This window comes from Pelobates fuscus, chromosome 6 (assembly GCF_036172605.1).
Source record: "Pelobates fuscus isolate aPelFus1 chromosome 6, aPelFus1.pri, whole genome shotgun sequence".
NCBI classification, from domain to species: Eukaryota; Metazoa; Chordata; class Amphibia; order Anura; family Pelobatidae; genus Pelobates; species Pelobates fuscus.
This window is the reverse complement of record NC_086322.1, coordinates 21,123,813-21,146,230: the sequence shown is the minus strand read 5'-3', so window position 1 is coordinate 21,146,230 and position 22,418 is coordinate 21,123,813. Positions and strand designations below refer to the sequence as shown.

The following is a 22,418-nucleotide window of genomic DNA, read 5'->3' as shown; positions in this document are numbered from 1 at the left end:
ATAAAAACCACAAAGGGTGTATGAATAAATAATAAAGCATACAGTTGTATATTGTGACATATCTTGCAAATAAGTGCCATGAAAAAAATGCTAAAAGATGAATATATAAATACAAGTATGCTTATATTAAGATTTTTCATAAAAATACATACCGTATATACTCGAGTATAAGCAGAGTTTTTCAGCACATTTTTTGTGCTGAAAAACCCCAACTCGGCTTATACTCGAGTCAGAGTCTGTATTATGGCAATTTACATTGCCATAATACAGACCGGGGGAGAGGGGGGCTGGCAGAGCTGTACTTACCTGTCCTGCAGCTCCTGTCAGCTCTCTCCACCTCCGCGCCGTCCGTTCAGCACCTCGGTCAGCTCCCAGTGTAAGTCTCGCGAGAACTTACACTGGGAGCTGACAGAGGGAGCTGCACAGACCGCGCGGAGGAGGAGAGAGCTGACAGGAGCTGCAGGACAGGTAAGTACAGCTCTGCCAGCCCCCCTCTCCCCCCACTGAACTGCCAATGACACTGGACCACCAGGGAAGGAGCCCCCCTCCCTGCTATGTATCAAGCAGGGAGGGGGGACGAAAAAAAATAATAATACAAATAAATAAATTAATAATTCCATTAAATAATAAATAATAATAATAAAAAAATATAATAATATTAAAAAATAAAATAATTAATAAAATTATTAATAATATATCAAAATGCCCACCCCCACCAACACATACACAAACACACACTTCATTCATATACACACACTGCACTCACACGCACTGCACTCATACACGCACTGCACTCATACACACACACTGGAAATAAATATTCAATTAATATATACACACACACACTGCACTCATACACACACTGCATTCATACACGCACTGCATTCATACACGCACTGCACTCATACACGCACTGCACTCATACGCACACACTGCATTCATTATATACACACACTGTAAATAAATATTCAGTTAATATAATTTTTTTAGGATCTAATTTTATTTAGAAATTTACCAGTAGCTGCTGCATTTCCCACCCTAGTCTTATACTCGAGTCAATAAGTTTTCCCAGTTTTTTGGGGTAAAATTAGGGGCCTCGGCTTATATTCGGGTCGGCTTATACTCGAGTATATACGGTAAGTGATAATATGATGTGGTTATATAATAGGACTGTATTATAAAATAAGAGATGGAGTGAGAATAATATATGTAAGTTAAAAATAAGATAAGATAAAATAAAAAATTGAATGGTAACAAATATTTTATAATTGTTAGGGGAGCACCCAACTTAAAGATGCATCTCACAAAAAACTACACAAAGATAGAAAGCAAAGCAAACGATAATTTTTTAAATAGCACAAAAGGTTTTTACAAATACAACACATGCGCAGCATGTAAAAAGACTAAACAAACATCCAGATTAACAACTACTTTTAAATCAAATAACACTGGTAAAACTTATAATATTAAAGAGATTATCACATGCAACAGTAAAAAATGTAATATATTTATTGGAGTGCCCGTGTGGCCTCCAATACATTGGACGAGCCATCAGGCCCCTAAAAATAAGAGTAACAGAACATTGTAGAAACATAGAAAAGGGATATAAGAACCATTCTGTTTCTTCTCATTTCTGCACCCACAATAACAATCCTAAAGATCTCACTTTTATGGGGATCACCACCGTAAAAAAATCACTGGAGAGGAGGTGACCACATTAAAAAAATAGGACAGACAGAGATGGAATGGGTTTATCATTTAGACACGTTATACCCAAATGGTTTAAACATAGAATTTGATCTGTTCAATTTTTTATGAAAACTAAATAAACAAAAACAATTATAAAAACTTTTTTACCATTCAATTTTTTATTTTATTTTTATCTTATTTTTAACCTACATATATTATTCTCACTCCATCTCTTATTTTATAATACAGTCATATTATATAACCACATCATATTATCACTTATGTATTTTTAAGAAAAATCTTAATATAAGCATACTTGTATTTATATATTCATCTTTTAGCATTTTATTCATGGCACTTATTTGCAAGATATGTCACAATATACAACTGTATGCTTTATTATTTATTCATACACCCTTTGTGGTTTTTATATATCAAGGTTTTATATATATCAACACTATACTACTGTATACAAATTAATGCTTATCATATAACATCTGTATATCTGCTTATGTTTGTTCTAAATATGCCATCTATCAATATGGCCGAAATTACGCTGCTATTTGAGACCCATCACTTTAAGAAGGATTATTTGGACTACTCCACATGAAATCAAAAGAAGGAAGAAAGAAAGACAAGCAGAGACTGTAGATATACACTTCTTTATTTTCCATTGACTTTACAGGACTAACAATCTCAATACGAATTATGCAAAGATTAATTTTTCAGCTTGTATAATTTTATGCTGTGATACTGCCGAATGGCTCCTCCCGAAATGGAACGCACACGGTCCCAATATGGCCGCTGATGCGTTCCAAGACTCTCATCTCTAGGAAATGTGAGTACTATACCTTTCATTTGTACTTTTATACATTTTAACAGTACATATTACACCATTGGAGTTTTCTTTCCATTTTTTTTAGAAATACTACCACTATTGAAAATTTGGAAGCACCGGCTGTGATACAGATCCTTAGACGGGGATAATTCCGTCCAAGCTACATTACGGTAGAGCTCCTGGAAAGCTCTACCAAATGTGAGTGCAATATTACCTCAATTCACCCTATCCATTTTTCTGTCTCAATATATTACACTATGATGTATTTTCTCTGTTTTTATTTCTGAGGAAAAACAAGAATTGTCTAGTGTTTCTATGTACGTATATTTTACATATTTTACATATTAATCACTATTTGGAGCGCGGTTCCTTTCCTTCTCTTTGTGTATCCTTTTGTAACAAGGTTGGGAATCCTTGTATTAGGTACCCGCAGCCCATTTTTTACTATATATTGGAGTGAGCACCTATTATACCCTTTTTCCACATGCTTCAGTGATAGTCCGGTCGTTCAGTTTCCGGTAATCAATACAGAAGCAAGTTGTACCGTCTAGCTTCGGTACTAAAACCACCAGAGACGCCCAGAGCCTTTGGGAAGCCTCAATAACCCCTAATTCTAGCATTTCCTGGATTTCCTTCCACATGCGAGTTCGTACTGCTGCCGGGATACGGTACGGCTGTTGCCTCAAGGGGGTATCCCCCTGCGTCTCAACCCGGTGCACTGCGGCGGAGGTGAACCCGGGTAGAACTGAGAACAGCCCACTGTATTCCTGCAGCAGTTGTTTAGCATCTGCCTGCTGAGTGGGATCTAGTTTCTACCCCAACCCGACCTGTTCTAAGGTACCTTGATTAGCAGCCAGCAGGTCAGGTAAGGGGAGTCCTTCACTATCATCCGTGGACGGGGCACATATAGCGGCCACGTCCTCTGAGCGCTCGAAGTACAGTTTCAACATGTTCACATGAAAAGCTCGTCTGATCCTTTCATCTGAACATTTGGCTACAATATAGGGGGTGTCGCTAATTCGTTCCACCACTTTAAAAAGCCCCTGCCAAGCTGCCTGGAGCTTGTCCTTTTTGGAAGGTCTGAGGGCTAATACCTTTTGCCCTACTTCCATGTTCCTATCTCATGCTCCCCAGTCATATCATTGTTTCTGACGTTTCTGGACCGTTTTCAGGTCCATGCAGTAAATAGAGGAAACAAACCGAATAAAGAAGAAAATTTTAAATAAAAGTTTATTTTCTTCACACAGTTCAAAGCAGATTTGGCCAAAAAGGAGTTACAGGGAGCCAAAGGTGCCGTCCTTCCGCCCCAGCAGCAGAGTGAGTTACAGGGAGCCAAAAGGTGTCGTCCTTCCTTCCCAGCGGCAGAGCGAGTTACAGGGAGCCAAAGGTGCCGTCCTTCCTCCCCAGCGACAGTGTGAGTTATCTATGTAGGTGTATTGGTATTTAAGTATACTCATTATACATCTACCTCCTTGTCTCTCCCTTGCCTGTTATTTTTAAATGTTTTCCTTAGGCCTATTAAAGGTAGGGCCCCCCTCTCCCTTTAGGACTTTTGGTCCATCCCTGTCTAATCAGGTGTTGACACGGGTGCCTGAGGTTAACAAGCAGCATACGGTTGGTCTGTTAGTACGATAGTCAAACAAAATAATACAATTGAAGGCGAACACGGTAAACCAACCAACCACTGCAACATAAAGGCCATTTCATTTTGAATACTGCAGCTTTAAAATGTACAAACAGATGCAGAATATATTCAGCTGGACTTTTCATTTTGTAACTATATTATTACTTTACTATAATGATGCTACCATTGTTACATATAGTTTACTACTGTAATTTTTTTCTACTTGCGGTTACATGTAGTTATTAGCAATTATTTAATTGTTTATAACAAATGCCTGGCTTACTCCATTCCTCCTCCCCCAGCTTGCCACTTCCAGTTGTAAATTCCTTTAACCCCTTAAGGACCAAACTTCTGGAATAAAAGGGAATCATGACATGTCACACATGTCATGTGTCCTTAAGGGGTTAAAGTAAAGTAACTGTTTTATGTCTTCATAGACCCAATCCATCCCTGCAACATGAAGGCCATTTCATTTTACTCCGCTCTACCCACCCACCCTGGTTCCTTCTAACTATATAACATGCACCTCCAGCTGTTTGGAACCACACCAATCACCTTTCTATTACCTTCACATGCTATCAGCTGCTGCAGTTATACCATTAACTTTCTCTGCCATCACATACAAATTCCTCTGAAACCTCTTGTCTCATAGCCCCATTTCAACCTTTAGATTGTAAGCTCATGGGCAGGGCCCTCTACCGGTTGTATCGGTCTGTTCTTATTGTGTTTGTCTTTTTCGGAATTGTACAGTGCTGCGGAATTTGTTGGCGCTTTATAAGTGCCAGTAACAATAACAACCATGAGCATGGAAGAGAGCTTTAATAATCTAGGGACAGGGTGGTCTGTCACATTGCTTCCCCCTTGTGGGACACTTTGGTAGACCCAGTTTGACCTTTTTCAGGTCAACTTCAGGATGTCTGGATTTGGCTTAGTTGGTGATCGGTTTGTCAGGACAACCCATCGGCGTTGCCATTTTGCTTACCGGGTCGGTAGTGGATGATCACGTTTTAGGGCCAAACTCCAGCATAGCAGTTGGCCATTGTCTCCAGTGACCCGGTTAAGCCATACCAACGGGTTGTGATCCGTAATTAAAGTAAATTCCTGTCTGTCCAAATAAGGAGTCAATTTCTTCATGGCCCAACCTAACACCAAGCATTCCTTCTCGACTGCCGCATAGCTCACCTCCCGGGGTAACAGTTTCCTGCCGAGATACGCCACAGGTTGCTCTCCTCCATCTTCCCTGACAACCTAAAATTGCCCCCAGTCCAAACATGGACACGTCTGTGTGGACAATAAAACATTTGTTAGGGACAAGGGCAGCCAAGACAGAGGCATTAATTAGTGCTTATTTAGCAACTGAAAGCGGCTTCACATGCTTGAGACCACAGGACCTGCCTAGGTAAGCTTTTCTGTCAGGTCAATCAGGGGCTATAGTCGGGTACAAAGTGCCTATAGTACCCAGCTATCCCTAAAATGGGTCTTTGTGCATGGTGTGGGCCAGTTAGCGACCACCTCAATCTTAGCAGGTTCTGGACGCTGCTTTCCACACCCCACCCAGTGTCCCAAGCAATAGACCTCTGCCATGCCAAGAAGGCACTTGTCTGGTTTCAGAACCAGGTCTGCGTCCCGAATCTTGTCCAGCACTATCCCTACATGAATCAAGTGTTCCTCCCAGAACTCACTGTAGATCGCAATGTCATCCAGGTAAGTACAGGTGAAATCCTGGAAGGCATCGAGAAGTCTAGCCACCATGCGCTGGAAGGTGGCTGGGGCCTTCTTCCCAAATGGCATGACCCTAAACTGGTACAAGCCAAACAGGGTAACAAAGACCGACTTGGGGAGGTCTGCATTACTTTGCGGAAACTAAGGCACAGGATCCAAGTGTATCCTGAGTATGGGAAGCACACAAAAAAAGGTGAGATTATGTGGTTACTAATTAAATGTGAAGCATGTATTAAAAAGGTAACAGAAATCCAAGATATGGGAGCTTACCAAGGCCATAGGCAATACAGAGACAGACCATCTCCAGGATTAAATGCTTTGCAGCCTTGAAGTTAGAACTGAGATCATTAATCTATCAATGCCCACAGGGCAGCCCAGCTCACTAGGAGCACTGTTTACTCCCAGGGAAACAAAAGTAGCAAATTGCTGACCAAAGTACTTAAACCCAAACTCCAAAAAGCCTACATAGCGAAAACAAGAGGTGCTCACTTTTACACCACCATAGCGACAGAATTCAGCTCCTTCTATCACAACCTTTATAAGCTCCCTCACCCAGGAGGTTCAAAATCTGATATCAGATGCTACCTTTCTAAATACAGAACTAGCAAGAGTTCAGCTTAATAAAGTCCTAGATGAGCCCTTCACTACAGAGGAGGGGGTAATTAGATTGTTGCCGTGTGGGAAAAGCCCAGGTCCAGATGGGCTAATGGCCTGATATTACAAAGTCTTTAGGGATCTACTGGACAAAACACCTTTAACTAGCTGCTGCCCTCCTTCCCCAAGGGTCCACTCTGATCATTTGGGGTTTGTGTTGGGAAGGCAAACTAAAGTCATCGATGATACACAACGTGAGAGCTCTCAAATGTTGGTTTAAAATGTCCTCTCATTTTGGAGGCTTTGTGGCATGGGACAAGGTTCCACAGCTGGGTTTAAGCTCTCTATTAAGGCTTCTTGGGCTGCATTAGGTTAAATGGGCAGTCAACATCCTTTGCAATAGGCAGTGGAACCAGGCAGGTATGCCCCTATCCCCAGTGCTCTTTATATTTGCTATAGAACCCTTTGAGTGCCATTTGGAAGAGTTCACAGATCAAAGGGTTCCTTTATTCAGGGGGTGAGGATAGGATTTGGCCTTTGCAGATGTCCTCTTCACCATCACAGATCCAGTTACCTCACTAAGGAGATTGAGCTTGTTGTTCATTCTCCAACTTTAAAATCAATGCAGATAAGTGAGATTCTGGGACTAGCTTTGACCCTGTGATTTAAATCCCATTTGAAAGCAATTTTTTGCTACAAATGGTTAGTTTGGAAGCTGAAGAATGTGTCCAATGGACTATGGAGCCCTCTAGCAATTGGGGGGAGGGGGGTTTAGTTACATTTGTAAAGGCTAGGAGATTCAAAACCCAACCAATATGATATGCATATAGAACTATTGCTAAGTACATGCACTGTGTTTACTGCTAATAAACCCAATTAGACAAAGTCACTGTATTTGTGGTACCTTTGGTTATCATTTATAGGACTACACACTGGAAGTAAAGCAGTGAGAAATCTCATGATCGGGAGTAAAATAACGTGCTTTAATTGCACACTTGGTATAAGCCTGGGGGGCTGTGCACTCATTGAGTGCCTTGTGGAAATCAGGAATGCTATAGAGTTAAGGAAGCCCACAGGATCAGACAGACATATGTAGCAGAAAAAAGCATTTTACAATATTGTTTATTTTTACACCAAGACAGAATATGAAATGCATGTAGCTTATAGCAGTGTTTCCCAACCCAGTCCAGGATTTAAGGATTACCCAGTTTTGTCCAAGGTGTTTTTAGAAAAAAAAAAAGAAAAAAAAACACCTTTGACAAAACTGGGTAATCCTTAAATCCTGGACTGGTAGGTGTGCCTTGAGGACTGGGTTGGGAGACACTGGCTTATACAATTCCAATTACACCGAGAGACATTCTGTACAACATTTATCCACAGGACACATTTCACTCAGAGGATTGTACAGGAGCCATCCACCTCATGGTTTGTAGTCTTCCTGGGTGACCATCAGGTTATAGTGAGTGACCCCTTTCCACATTCCCTGGATGGTGGTCTCATAGCCAAACAAGGTGCGGATCTTGGCACGGAACGGCACATCCATTTCTCCCTTGGTCACAGATGCCACCATACGTATTGAATGTCCACCTGGTACCTCCACATCAGAGCTGGATGAGAAGGTAGTCTGCAGAAGACAGAAGGTTAGAAACTGAAGTAATGGGGCAAACTGGAAACCTGCAGGATTTTAACCCTTCTCAGTGGGACTGCTCTGCAGTACAATAAGGTTAAGTGAGAGATTAGAAAGGCACACAGGATTTTGTTGTGTGGTTCTTATTGAAGCCTTCTTGCCCCTGGCTAGAATAAGAGGACAATAGACACCAAAACTGTAGCTTCATGAAGCAGTTTAGGTGCATCGATCATGCCCCTACAGTCCTACTGCTCAATTATGCCATTTAGGAGTTCAATCACTTTGTTTAGGCAGCCTTAGACACCTCCCTGCATGTGGTCTGCACAGACTTCCAAAACACTTCATGAAAAAGAAGCTTAGATATTACAGGTTCCTTTATTGCACAGTCTGTTTAATCTAAAATTAATCATCTTCTGCTCTGTTAATATCTTCCTAGACACTACAATAGCCTCATGTGGGAGTACAGTTCAGTGAAGAAAACAGGCGATCAGATTTTAGATAGCAAGCCTGATTGAAAGTTAAACCATTTCTCCATTCAGAATGACACAGCCGGAGGAGCTAGGGCTAGAAACCAAAAAACTGGACTGCAGGGGCATGATCTATACACCAAAACTGCCTCATCAAGTTCATGGTTTTAATGAGATATAGATAATGCAGCAGACTACAAATTAACCAGTAATTTGTAAAGAGGTAGTGTTATTTTTAGAGAGGAGGTTGGGCAAGAGGGTACACTGATCTGGGCCAGTACCATTAAGCTATTTGTGAATAGCTAGCCTCCACCTTGTTATTGGAGTGACAGTAACAGGCCCAACATCTACCAAGCCAGGATACCTATAACCAGTGGGACTGTTGCTTTAGAAGCAGATACAAGTCATACATGGAGAGTCACAATCAGAAAATGGAAACCAGTTGAAGAATTACCCTCATAGCCATGTGGTTGTTGTGACTTTACTGTAAGCAACAAACCAATACTAATGCAGAGAAGCTTTTCTCACCCTCATTATACAAGCCATGCTTACCTGTGTAGTGTTGGTTGTGGTGAAATTCCAGGTATGAGTTGTGCTCACATTGATGGAAATCTTGGTCTCTGTTTCCCCTATGAATGGGACTCCAGCTTTAAAGGACATCTCAGCTCCAACTGCTACTGTGAATCCATGTTCCTGGCTGAAGGTACTGCTCTCAGTTATGGTTTTTGAGAAGCTAGAAAGAAAACCTTCACATTAATATATTAGGAGAGATTAGACTTCATGGAGCAGGGCTTGGGCTAGTCGCACCCAAATCTAGTTCGTAAAATAGATGTTTGCCAAGGATGTGCCTTGGTAATAAAAAAAAAAAAAATCCTGCAAATAATTTTGATCTGTAATATCTCAACCTTTTTGTTTGCTTAAAATTCAGAAAGACTTACATTCCATTGGCTTCTGGAATTCATGTACCCATTAATCCCAGTTGAGCAGATGGCTCAATAATGCGAGTGCAACATAAGTACCAAGTTAATGAACAATCCATTGAAATTCTGAAAAGTCAAGAAAGACAGTCCTTACTTCTTACTTTGAAATCCATATTAAAAAAAAAATAAAATGTGAATAGATCTGACAGTTTTGTACATTTGGACTCTTCAAAGATAGGATTAAATGAATTGCACAGGTCTATTGACCCAGTTCTCCAGCTACTTTGTTTTGTCAAGATTCAGTATTGACCACATGTGGGATATTACTAAATGTATGGACTGTTGGGTATGCTATAGGGATTGCAACTAGTCTGAGGACCAATTTTCATTTAAGAAGAAAAAAAAAAAAATCCACCAAATACCAGCCACAAAAGCCAAGGATACACGTTACACTCCTGAGAACAAGCCCCTAAACAATTTGCCTTTTGTATCCTAGAAGGAAACCTTTCCACTGAAACCTGATCGGTTCCATCCAAATCTGAAATTCAAGGAGAGCGTCATGTGTAGAGATCCAGCTACACCAGACAGACTCATTTCATGAAGGGCTACCAGTCGCCATAGGACAGGTTATCGACTCCTTGTATTCATAGATGGCCTTGGCATTGTTACCCCATTCTCTATACAGCCATTTTGATAATGGGCTACAGTGGCTTCCTATCCACCACCTGTGCAATCCAAGTACACCATATACTGCAGGCATTTACCTCACTAACACCATAGAACAAACATTGCCAACAATCAGAAGTATTAACAGAGGCAGCACAATAGAGTTTCCATTACTTACGAGAAGGTGTGCTTTAATGGAGTGCTGCTCTTGTTGTTATAGATCTGGGTCTGAACCACCTCTGTGCCTTGGGATAGGATTTTCCCTGAATCTGGAAGGAATTCAAAGCTCACAATACTCTGGATGGTTTTATCAATGGTGAAGGAAAGGAGGGGGTAGACATTGTAACCCCAGCCCAGTTTCTGTGCCTTTTCAATATAGTTGGTATCAGCAATGGTCGGGGTTGGTCCTTTATAGATGTTGCCATTCTTTGAATCCACACACCACAGGTCTGACTCTAGGGTGAAAGCCATGAAATGGGTCAGGATGCGCCAGCCTCCTTTTCCAATGGTTTTGCTGGAATCAAGCCAGTTATCGTCTGGTTTGGTTGGGGGGCTTCTCATCACAAGCTTGTCGTCACTTGTCACTGCATACAGGATGCCTTTAGGGTCAAAGAAAAGGGCATCAAATTCATTCCAGCTGTTGGTTCCTATTTTGGTGGCTTGGCCATAAAGCCAGGACACATTTTCATTGCTTGGTGCTGGACCCTTGTAGAACTCCCCTTTCTTGGTAGCTGCATACAGAAGGCCATTTGGATCAAAGAACATGAATTTAAACCCATCCCAGTCAGTTTTGCCCACTCTCTTGGCAGTAGAGAACCAGTCCAGGTTTGGATCTGAAGGCATAGCTCCCATGAAAAGCTCTGTACCACGCACAGCAAACAGCACCCCTTCTGGGTTAAAGGCAATCTTACTGACATTATTCAGCTTCCCTACAATGCTAGATCTGGCATCAAAGTTATCCAGAAGATTCTTGGGTGGTAATCCAGCTCTGCTAACATAATCCTTCACAGCAAACAGGAGGGTGTCTGGAAGTTCAAAAGCAAGAGGTTATAGCTATCAGATGCAATTCACAACATGGGATTGTTCACAAACAGATTGTATTTAGAGTTTAAATCTTTAGCTCTACAGGCTAAGCATAGTGTAAAAGAATACCTCTTTATAGAGATAGATAGAATGGTCACATTAGGAATTAGACTATTACCAGTGAAGCAGGCTAGGGTGCAAGTTATTCATTAGAAATGTGAGCTATAAAAATGGGTTTCATCTTCAAGTTTGAAGAGCTCAAAACCTTTTTGCACTTTGTTTTATTAGAATATTTAGAAAATCTGCATGGAGGAAATCCAGGATCAGTAATATCATTGAAGCATAGTTCATTTGCGGTCAAGTGGCAAAGGATGCTGAGCACTGACCCAGAACAGAGGGAAATCGGTGCTGAATATTGGTTATTACAGCTGTTGGGAAACATTAATTTACTTATGCAATGCTCAGTGAGTATTCCCCTAGACATACATACATATATATATATTTTATGTTACAGGTGGTCAGTCTCATGTCCTGCTTTTTTCTTACGTAGTTAGAGTATCACGCTATACATAACTTGAAAGACTGTAGGCCTGATTAAAAACGTCCTGCAACACACACACAATTCTTAAATGGGTTCCTAAATCTAAGACTGTCTCTTGCATCAGTTAACAGGAGACTAACAGCATTACAAATTTTGAAAAATTAAATACTGGTTCTGAGACTTCCATGATTGGATAATGTAATGGACCATTTCAGCATATGAGGGGTTAAAATCCGTTTAGGCGATAATCCCCTTTTCTCAGAAAGGCACAGCTACTGCAGAACATCAAAACTCACGAATTGGATATAGGTGAATGCATTAAACTCCCGAACTGCATACCAGGGAATAACATAGCACTCCAAGCTGGAACCTCACGAATAGCTGCTAGCAGATGAATAGGAAAAGCAGACATCAGCTTACACTCCTAGCAGTCAATCTCCAACAGCATACAGTTAATCCCCCCAAGAACGCGACAAGGCTCCGTGTTGAAGGTCAAGCAGTGGTCTGAGGTGCTGGGGCACCCAGCCTGGTTTTTATTACACGAGTACACATACAGGCCACACCCAGGGGGAGGCATAAAATAACCAATCACATACATGGTTCAGCCCACACATCCCCTCCCCTCAGATAACATTAAACCCAATTATCCGGTACACTTTTCCAGCCAAGTTCTGGATGTACCCCAAAAACCAGGGGGTACACCTTTAAATCCAGCATCGCTGGATAGCCCTTATTCAGGGGGACAACATATTCAAAATTCAAGTCATTCGGATGAATGGTTCGGGAGATATGGGTTTCCAAAGATTTGACCGACCGCATGGGTAAAGTATCCGAAAACAGTTCCATGCATTTTGGCCCTGCGGTCGGTCACAGAAAAGGGAATAGAAACAGGCGAATTACTTGGGTTATAGAGACTAAGGGGAATTCGCATGAATCCCCTAGTTCGTGCGTTTCTTTCTACTGAACGTCGGGTCGTTCGGTAGTTTCCCCACAAAATCCTGGAAGTCTGGAGGTCTCAGCGGTGCTTGCCTAGTCGAGTGTCCGATTTCAGTTCCAGACACTCGACGGCAAAACACCGCTGTTCGGTAGTTTAAGATGGCCGCCGCCACGTGTTCGTCTCCCGAATGGCGGCCACCCAGAGGACACAGAATACATTGCCAATTACCTGTTTGCAACATTGTTGCAAACGGTAATTGGAGGCACACTTATTCCTGGGTGGTCTGGTTGTTCGGTAGTTTCACTCAATATACTGAATGGAGTGATTCTACCGAACAATCAGATGAATACTGCATATCTATATCCCAGGTTAACTCAACACATAAATACATACAGGATATTAAAGGCAGGGTTAAAGTACTATGTTCCACAGTCTTAAAGGTACAGTATCACAAAAGTCCCAATAAGTTCACGGATGGCTCTTAAAGGCCCAGTAGCAGTAATATCAATTATTACATGCCCAAATATAGTTTTTATAGAGCAATATGTCCAGGGGCCGTAGTCGCAGGGCAGGAGGCTAGCAACCAGGCCTCTCCAGTTCACAGTGGCGAGAGCTGGTTTCGCCACAGATAATGTTGCAGTTTATGTATACACCCTTAGACAAACTGTTTTATATACACACACACACACGATTGTGGCAGACTGCCTGGGTATCTCTGCCAATCATGCTTCCTAGTCCTCACCGAGTACCATTATCACTGCAGCTTGGCGCCCCCCCTAGACACTGCCTTTTATGCAAACCCCATTAAAGCAATGCTTTAATAGCCCTTACAGTGCAAGGTGGTACAAGGAAAGTATAGTGCAGGAATACAGATGTGTATTCCCATCATTGTAGTGTCCCTTTAACCTTCATAACCAAGATGCTCCATTCCTTTTATTAATTGTATAGTCTGCCTCTATTTCTAGTGCCATAACATCCCTTTGAATTGCCTCATTGACATCTGTGGTTATTGCTTACAAAACAATTTGAGCTATGGGAATTGTGCTTTAGCTCTAGTTCAATTTAAAACTAGCGAGGGGAAATACGAAGTGAGCCAGTAAGCTTGCTCATACATCCCAACAGTCAGGCCTGAAAATGGAGGATGGGTGGCAATGCCCAGAAAGTGCTCTCATCAGAAAGATAAAAAAAAAAATAAAAAAAAAAAAAAACACAAAAACACCCACATGAACACCTCATGTTCTAAGCCGCCATGGAGAGCAACATTAAACTTAGTGTGCTAGGAACAGAAAGTCTAGCTGGGTGATGGCTGAACAGACACAATAAATAGCAGGTTTAGTTTAATTCTCTAACTCTGCTAGTTATCTTGGTTTTACCAGGCAGATTTAACCCTGGTTTTACCAAGGACGAGACATTCAAAACAAACATACCAGCTTTGGAATGTAGATAATTGATATCCAATTAGTTCCCTGAATCCAGCAACAAGATCTCAGGGATGAGAGACCATTATAGAAATAATAAACTATTACAGGAGACAGAGAGCAGAACATCCAAGTTTAAACAAGTACAACAGCCCTCCATTGGGCCTCTCTCACCAAGTGTATAATAAAGACTACAATTTATTAAAGAGGGAAAATGCAGGGTTGTTCTGAGAAGCTTTAGGTCCCCTTGTAAGAACAGTTGACACAACTAAAGTTGTTAGAGAATTGGCAATGGGTTTTACCTCTACAGAGTCCAGACAGGTTTAGTGTAGTTACATTCAGACACAGCAACAATATGACGCTCCTAGAGTAACACTTGGAGTGTATGTTATAGGGAGAAGCATCTTAGACACAATGAAGAGAAACCATTTACCTGGTGTATCCATTTTCATAAAGAGATCAGAAAACAAGCTCCCAAATCTCTAGACTCCCTGCAGGGATCCTTCGTATTTCCTTTTGGGATCTCTAGCTTGTGCCGATCAGGCAATGTCACCAGATATCTCTGTATCAGTTCAATACCATCAGTGGTTAGCTTTATAGTCAGGACCCCTCCCCACACACAGCTGTACCTGCTTTAATGATCAGGAATACAGTAGATTCTCACAAGGTTATTCACTAAGCACCAAATATTTGCAGATCAAATCTGAAAGGCAATACAGAGGGGTTATGTTTAACAATTCTCATTGGTGCAAATGTTCCATTTTATTATGTATAATAATACATAATTGTATAACAGATGGGGATCTTCCTTTTGGACACCCTTGCGATTGGGGGCAAGACATTTTTGCACCAGGGTGTTCCCTATGTTAGTTCCGCCATTGGTTTCAATTTCTCTAATTCCCACTTTAGTAAATGAGAAGATCTGCAGATTGTCCAAGCTTGTTTTAGATATATCTCCAGTGAAAACATTCAGCAAAAATTCATGCATGTTTTCTTTGGCGCATATCTATTATATAGTGATTTTTACCTCCCTTTTTTTTATCTTGGAGTGTTCCTTTAAAGAAAATGGAAGAAATGATTAGATATACCCTATTAAAAATATGCTTGCATTTTTAGGACGATGCAGACTGGTGAAATGGAGCCCTGTGGATCCAGAATCACAGTGATTTATGGGAGAAAAAAAATAGCAAAATCTGAAAGAGGAATAAAAAGTGTCAAAAACACATTTTGGCCCACTACAACAAAGGATGGAAAATATGTCCCCAATGTATTAAAAATCTTATTCATAATAAAATGGAACATTCACACAAATTTGTTGAAAGTGAATGTCAGAAGTTTTATACATAATCCCCATCACTTTTTGACTATTTTTGTCTCAGTTTTGCCATTCAGATTAGAGTTTAGTGAATGACCCTGTGATAGTGAATTTCATTCCTGCTTATTAAACCAGGTACAGCTGTGTGTGGGGAGGGGTCCTGACTATAAAGCTAATCACTGAGGGTATTGCCCTTATACAGAGATCTCTGGAGACTTTTCCTCAGCTATACAAGCCAGAGACTCCAAGATAAAACAAAAAAAGGATTTCTGCTGGGAGTCTAGAGATTTGGGGCTTGTTTTCTGATCTCTCTTTGATAATGGATACACCAGGTAAGTGATCCCTGTGGATTTTTAAGCTCATTTTGTAGGGTTGTATATACTGAGCATTACTAGGGAGTCTCTCACATTATAGAGAACTATGTATGTAATGTTTTTTTTTAGTTTCTCATAGACCCTCTGTTATTAATGATATTAAATTGACACTATAGTTAGTTAATAGAATCACTACAGATTAATGTAGTTGTGGTGTCCACCTATTGTCTCTGGAGGTTTTTCAATTTAAACAATGCCCTTTCAGGTAAAAGGCAATGTTCCCATTATTGCCTAGAAATGCCTCTGGTGGAACTCTAGATGGTCACTAGAGGAGCTTCCTGTGTCAGTTCTGCACAATGTGCAGTACTGACACTTAGTGCCTCTACATTCTGCAGGAATGTTCCTCATAGAGATGCATTAATTCAAATCACGTCTACAAAATGATGCCTTGGGGGGGTGGATTAGACACGGCAGCAGGAGCCCTGAGAACTACATTTACAACAGCACTTGCTATGTAGGCAAATAGGTGGCTCAGGCGAATAGTCTTGCTGTGCAATAACCTCCCATCTTCCTACAGGAAAGCCTTGTACTGGCTGATATCAAACCTGACTATCTCTGCCACATAGGCAGCACTATCTTCTGTGAGAATAGCATGGGATCAAAGTGTCTAAAATCACCTTTCCGACTGATCTAAGGAGGGCTGGGAATCTAAACAGGCACTGCAGTATCAGGAATACATGTTTATAAATTCTCTGAATTAAAAATCTTGGAACTGTATGGCATTCGAAATGAACTTCAATCTAAAGCCAAAACCGGAGTCTTAGCTGATATGTCACATCTTCTCAGGTTTGGCTGAAATTGCTGCTTAACTTGATGTGCCATACATGTATAAATTCTCATTTATTATTAAAAAAAAAAGCCAAACTTTATACTGTGTGTGTGCATAATTTAGTGAGGGGGGGGGGGGAATACTGAGTATAAGCCGAGGCCCCTAATTTTACCCCCAAACAACGGGAAAACTTATTGACTCGAGTATAAGACTAGGGTGGGAAATGCAGCAGCTACTAGTAAATTTCTAAATAAAATTATATTAATTGAATATTTATTTACAGTGTGTATATAATGAATGCAGTGTGTGCGCATGTGATGCAGAGCCTAGGTGGGGGTGGTCATTTTTTATTTAATATTTAATATTTATTTTTTTGTCCCCAATCCCTGCTTGTTAGCTGGCCAGGGAGGGGGGGCTCTCACTCCCTGGTGGTCCAGTTGTGTGCACTGTGTAGGAGGGGGCTGGCAGGAAGCTGTAACTTGCCTTTCCTGCAGCTCCTGTCAGCTCCCTTCTCTCTCCTCCGGTCCGTGCAGCTCCCTCTGCAAGTCTCTCGGCCGCACGGAGCGTTGCCACGGTAACCCGTAGCAATGCTTTGACCCCGCGGCTCTCGACTTGCAGAGGGAGCTGACCTGGGAGTTGCACGGACCGGAGGAGAGAGAAGGGAGCTGCAGGAAAGGTAAGTAACCGCTTCCTGCCAGCCCCAGGTCCTTGTCTGTATTATGGCAATGTAAGTTGCCATAATACAAACAATTGACTTGAGTATAAGACGAGTGGGGGTTTTTCAGCACAAAAAATGTGCTGAAAAACTCGTCGTATATACGGTACATTTGTTTTGATTTACAGAGTACATAATGTATATGGCTTCAGTTTATTACCAGTCTCAGGTCACAAAATACAAACAACTTTAGAAGTTGACCATTAACCTTTCTATACAAACATACATCACAGGTTAAGTGTGCATTTTGATGGATCCATGTTTTGGAGAATTAAAATTTTTAGGGTGTGGGTTTTTTGTTTTTTCTTATAAAGAAACTAAATTAGTTTTGACGCCGAGGGTATATCTAAAGGAAAGGGGTTAAATGATTAGAAAGGGGCAGGTCTGCACAGATCCAGGTCCCTCCACTTTACTGGCATACAGGAAGGCAGACCAAAAGTCCCTGCAGCGCATAATTGCTCTGACTTGCTGTCTCGGTGATCACATGTGCTGAGACAGCATGATTGGTTGCTGCCTGTCTGCCACGGACATCGAGGCACAATTAAAGGGACCCTAGTCACCCAGACCACTTCAGCTCAATGAAGTGGTCTGGGTGCTAGGTCCCTCAGGTTTTTAACCCTTCAGATGCAAACATAGCAGTTTCAGACAAACTGCTAGATTAACATTTGGGGTTAAGCCAGCCTCTACTGGCTGTCTTCTGGACAGCCACTCGAGGTGCATCTGTGATGTTGGAGGCATATTATGCCTCCATCGCGTAGAGCGTCCATAGGAAAGATTTGAGAAATGCTTTCCTATGGACACTTTGCGCGCGGCACTTGCGTGCACGTTCGGCTCAGCTGACCTCAGTGGGAGGAGGAGAGGTCACCAGTGCCGAGGAAGCCTGGCGCTGGATGAAGGTAAGTGGCTGAAGGGGGTTTCAACTGCTTCAGTGCCACAGGAGGGGGACCCTGAGGGTGGAGGCACCCTCATGGCCCTAAATTGTGAGGAAAACCACTTTGTTTTCCTGACACTATAGTGATCCTTTAACCTGACAACTGCGGAGATCTGGGGTTAATTTTAGTAAATAACAGAAATGTAATGACTTGGGACAGCCTTATTTCTTGGGATCCAGTCCATATTTTGGCCTCAAACCCCACAGTACCTCTCTGCTAGGAGCACCTTATTGTCTATGTATATAACAGAACTCCACCGCAATAATGTCTCTAAACTACTAAATGTGTTTAGAAATTGGTCTGTGTAAATAAGATGCATTATTCCTGTTCAAAACTACACTTTAATTCTACTACTTGTTGGTAAAAGGCCTAAAACCTCTCAGAACCATTCGATCTTTGGCCACACCATGAATCTCATCCCTAAATGAGTGTTCTCTTTTTGTCCATTTGAAATCTCCTGGAGGTATAAAGAAAATGATGGATCAGTGCTCCTCAAGGCAGTCCATATTTAGGGATTACCTGGGTATATCTAGGGTGTTTAGTTTATATTTTCTAAACGCCTTGGACACACGTAATCCCCAAATCTTGGACTGTTAGGAGTGCCTTGAGGCGCACTGCTGTAGACCATACGAAATGCCTCGGTGTTCTTGAAGGGATGTTTGCTGTGCTGCTTGTTTTTTTAACTGTTTCAAACTACAATCAGTATCTTGGCTTATGACTTGCATCACCTGTCATTTCAAACTGTTGTGAATTACTTCTAACTAACCTCTTCCTATTGACTTCCAGACACCCTCCTGTTTGCTGTGAAGGATTATGTTGCCAGAGCTGGATTACCACCCAAGAATCTTCTGGATAACTTTGATGCCAGATCTAGCAGTGTAGGGAAGCTGAATAATGTCAGTAAGATTGCCTTTAACCCAGAAGGGGTGCTGTTTGCTGTGCGTGGTACAGAGCTTTTCATGGGAGCTATGCCTTCAGATCCAAACCTGGACTGGTTCTCAACTGCCAAGAGAGTGGGCAAAACTGACTGGGATGGGTTTAAATTCATGTTCTTTGATCCAAATGGCCTTCTGTATGCAGCTACCAAGAAAGGGGAGTTCTACAAGGGTCCAGCACCAAGCAATGAAAATGTGTCCTGGCTTTATGGCCAAGCCACCAAAACAGGAACCAACAGCTGGAATGAATTTGATGCCCTCTTCTTTGACCCTAAAGGCATCCTGTATGCAGTGACAAATGATGACAAGCTTGTGATGAGAAGCCCCCCAACCAAACCAGACGATAACTGGCTTGATTCCAGCAAAACCATTGGAAAAGGAGGCTGGCGCATCCTGACCCATTTCATGGCTTTCACCCTAGAGTCAGACCTGTGGTGTGTGGATTCAAAGAATGGCAACATCTATAAAGGACCAACCCCGACCATTGCTGATACCAACTATATTGAAAAGGCACAGAAACTGGGCTGGGGTTACAATGTCTACCCCCTCCTTTCCTTCACCATTGATAAAACCATCCAGAGTATTGTGAGCTTTGAATTTCTGCCAGCTTCAGGGAAAATCCTATCCCAAGGTACAGAGGTGGTGCAGACCCAGATCTATAACAACAAGAGCAGCACTCCATTAAAGCACACCTTCTCGTAAGTAATGGAAACCTCATTGTGCTGCTTGCTCCTGTCTGCTGGCAATAATGCTTGTACTTGGGTTAGAAAGGTAAATGCCTGCAGTGTATATACAATACTTGGAATGCTCAGGTCTGTGATTTGGTGGTGTATAGACCACATCTCTAGTCCTATTCCATGATCTAGATGGTTACAATGATAATGGGTAAGTTTGCTGAGGACATCGAAGAATAAGGGTGTTCAAATGGCTTTTCTTAACTTTCCTTTCAGCCATTTAGTAGATGGCTCCATAACTTGCCCCTCACGTGGCACTGTCATGAAAGAGTAATCTGCACTCCATATGGTCTAATGGACCTATGAATTTCAGAAGGCACTTGGTTTTTTTCTCATTAAGATTTTCTGACTTTTGAGCAAACTGAAATTCCAAATGAATATATCTCCCTTTTATCCTTGCTCAAAAAAGCCAAATTAACCAACTGGATGGGAGTGGAGGTGGTGGTGGTAAACGAGCCTGAATCTTGATCCAAGTATTCCAGTCTATCAAACTATTAATGACTGGTTTATTTTTAGCTTCTCCAAAACTGTAACTGAGAGCAGCAGCTTCAGCCAGCAACATGGATTCACGGTTGCTGTTGGAGCTGAGATGTCCTTTAAAGCTGGAGTCCCATTCATAGGGGAAACGGAGACCAAGATTTCCATCAATGTGAGCACAACTCATACCTGGAATTTCACCACAACCAACACAACACAGGTAAGCATGGCTTGTGGGAAGGGAGAAAGTATTCTCTGTTGCTTAGACTTGGCATACTGCTTACAGTGAAATATCAAAACCCACTCTGCTATTCGGTTTATTCTTCAACTGGCTTCAGTTTCTTTCTCATGACTCCATGTATGACTTTTATCTGCTTCTTCTAAAGGCACAGCCCCACTGGTTAAGACATCCTGACTTGGTAGTTGTGGGCCCTGTAACTGCATATCTAATAAGGCAGGTGGCTGGGTAAGAACCTTGCTAACTGGCTTTGGTCAGTGTACACTCTTACCCAACCTCTATAAAAGCTGTCATAAAATACACGATACCTACTTATGCTGAACTTGCCAACTTGTATTCTGTTGGCATTTTACAGTAAATGCTTCTTCTCAAAGGGATACTACAGGCAACAAAACAACTTTATCTTAATGATACAGTTTTTGGTGTATAGATCATGCTCCATGGCTCGGAGGCTACTAACCGAGCAGGAGATGAGGAATTCTAGATTAAACAGACTATGTAATAAAGGAACCTGTAATATCCGAGCTTCATGTTTGGGAAGGTTGTTCAAATCATGTGCTGGGAGGTGTGACTAGGGCTGCATAAACGGTGATTGATCTCCTGAATTGAGCAGGAAGCTTGCAAGGGCATGATTTGTACACCAAAACTGCCTAATTATGCTAAAGCTGTTTTTGTGCTTGTAGTGGCAAATGGTTAATAAGAACCACACAAATTCCTGTGGTGTGCCTCTGTAATCTCTCACCTACCTTCATTGTACTGCAGTACAGGCAGAGGAGGATTGAAATAACACAGGGCCCTGAGCAGATTTCCAGTTTGCCCCATTCCTCCTTCAGCTTCTAACCTTCTGACTTCTTCTGCAGACAACCTTCTCATCCAGCACAGATGTGGAGGTTCCAGGTGGACATTCAATACGTATGGTGGCATCAGTGACCAAGGCAGAAATGGATGTACCGTTCAATGCCAAGATCCGCACTTTGTTTGGATATGAGACCACCATCCAGGGAATGTGGAAAGGGGTCACTCACTATAACCTGATGGTCACCCAGGAAGACTACAAACCATGAGATGGATAATCCTGTGCATTCCTCTGTATGGAATATGATCTGAAATATGAAATGTTGTACAGATAAATCAAACTTTGCATAATTCCATTCATGGTCTAATAGGAATTGTATAAATGGCAGGAATGTCATGTTCTGTCTTGGTGTACAAAAACAAATTAAACTTGTGCATGTCTTGCAATCCCTTGTTCCACTGACTTTCAATCGGTTTGCTTTACATCAGGTAGAATGTTCAATTCTAGCTATCTTTTTCCTTATCTAAACTGTAAACCCCCTTCTAATGTACATTTGCTTCACACTATAACCATCCTGACTAGTAGCCTAGAGGTCAGCCAAATGACTATCCATCTCTGGCATTCCATGACTGTTATATAATGCAGGGATGGTCGACATTTTTGCAGGTTAACTCTGCCCTAGGAAGGGAGTCAACCATCCCCCTATGCTGTGAACCACAGTGGCATAGATGTTGCTTCATGGCTTGGTCTGTTCTGCAGGCATGTTTGTTTTAGAGAAGTGGAGGGTTCTGGTATACCTATTGTGTACACAGCGGAGAGGGAGACTAACTAACACGGAGTCGCTCACACTGGGAAAAATAGGGATTCACAAAACCTATAGACAATAGCTGGAAAAACAACACTCTAAAGAATAGTGTGTGGGTACCAGGAGCTGACTCGTGATAATGGCTTAAAACAGAAAAAGGACTTCTAAGATATGAATGTGAACTGTAGGAGCTTAAAGCTATCTATAATCTAAAAAGGAATGAATGAAAAAATATTTCAAATATCTTTTAAAAATAAGGTAG

The 22,418-nt window shown here is 41.7% G+C and overlaps 2 protein-coding genes across 2 annotated transcripts; one reads left to right on the top strand and one right to left on the bottom strand.

Moving 5' to 3' along the window:
• Positions 1–7,765: 7,765 nt before the first annotated feature.
• LOC134615290 (uncharacterized) lies at positions 7,766–14,618 on the bottom strand. The gene is made up of 4 exons (XM_063459786.1): positions 14,500–14,618; positions 10,326–11,172; positions 9,114–9,294; positions 7,766–8,091 (listed from the first exon to the last, which is right to left on the bottom strand). The coding sequence occupies exons 1-4, from the start codon at positions 14,516–14,518 to the stop codon at positions 7,888–7,890; spliced, it is 1,251 nt and encodes a 416-aa protein (XP_063315856.1). The 5' UTR covers positions 14,519–14,618; the 3' UTR covers positions 7,766–7,887.
• A 975-nt stretch (positions 14,619–15,593) lies between these two features.
• Positions 15,594–21,630, top strand: LOC134615289 (tachylectin-2-like). Its single transcript, XM_063459785.1, has 4 exons — positions 15,594–15,713; positions 18,958–19,804; positions 20,357–20,537; positions 21,416–21,630. The coding sequence occupies exons 1-4, from the start codon at positions 15,701–15,703 to the stop codon at positions 21,617–21,619; spliced, it is 1,245 nt and encodes a 414-aa protein (XP_063315855.1). The 5' UTR covers positions 15,594–15,700; the 3' UTR covers positions 21,620–21,630.
• The last annotated feature ends 788 nt before the right edge of the window (positions 21,631–22,418 follow it).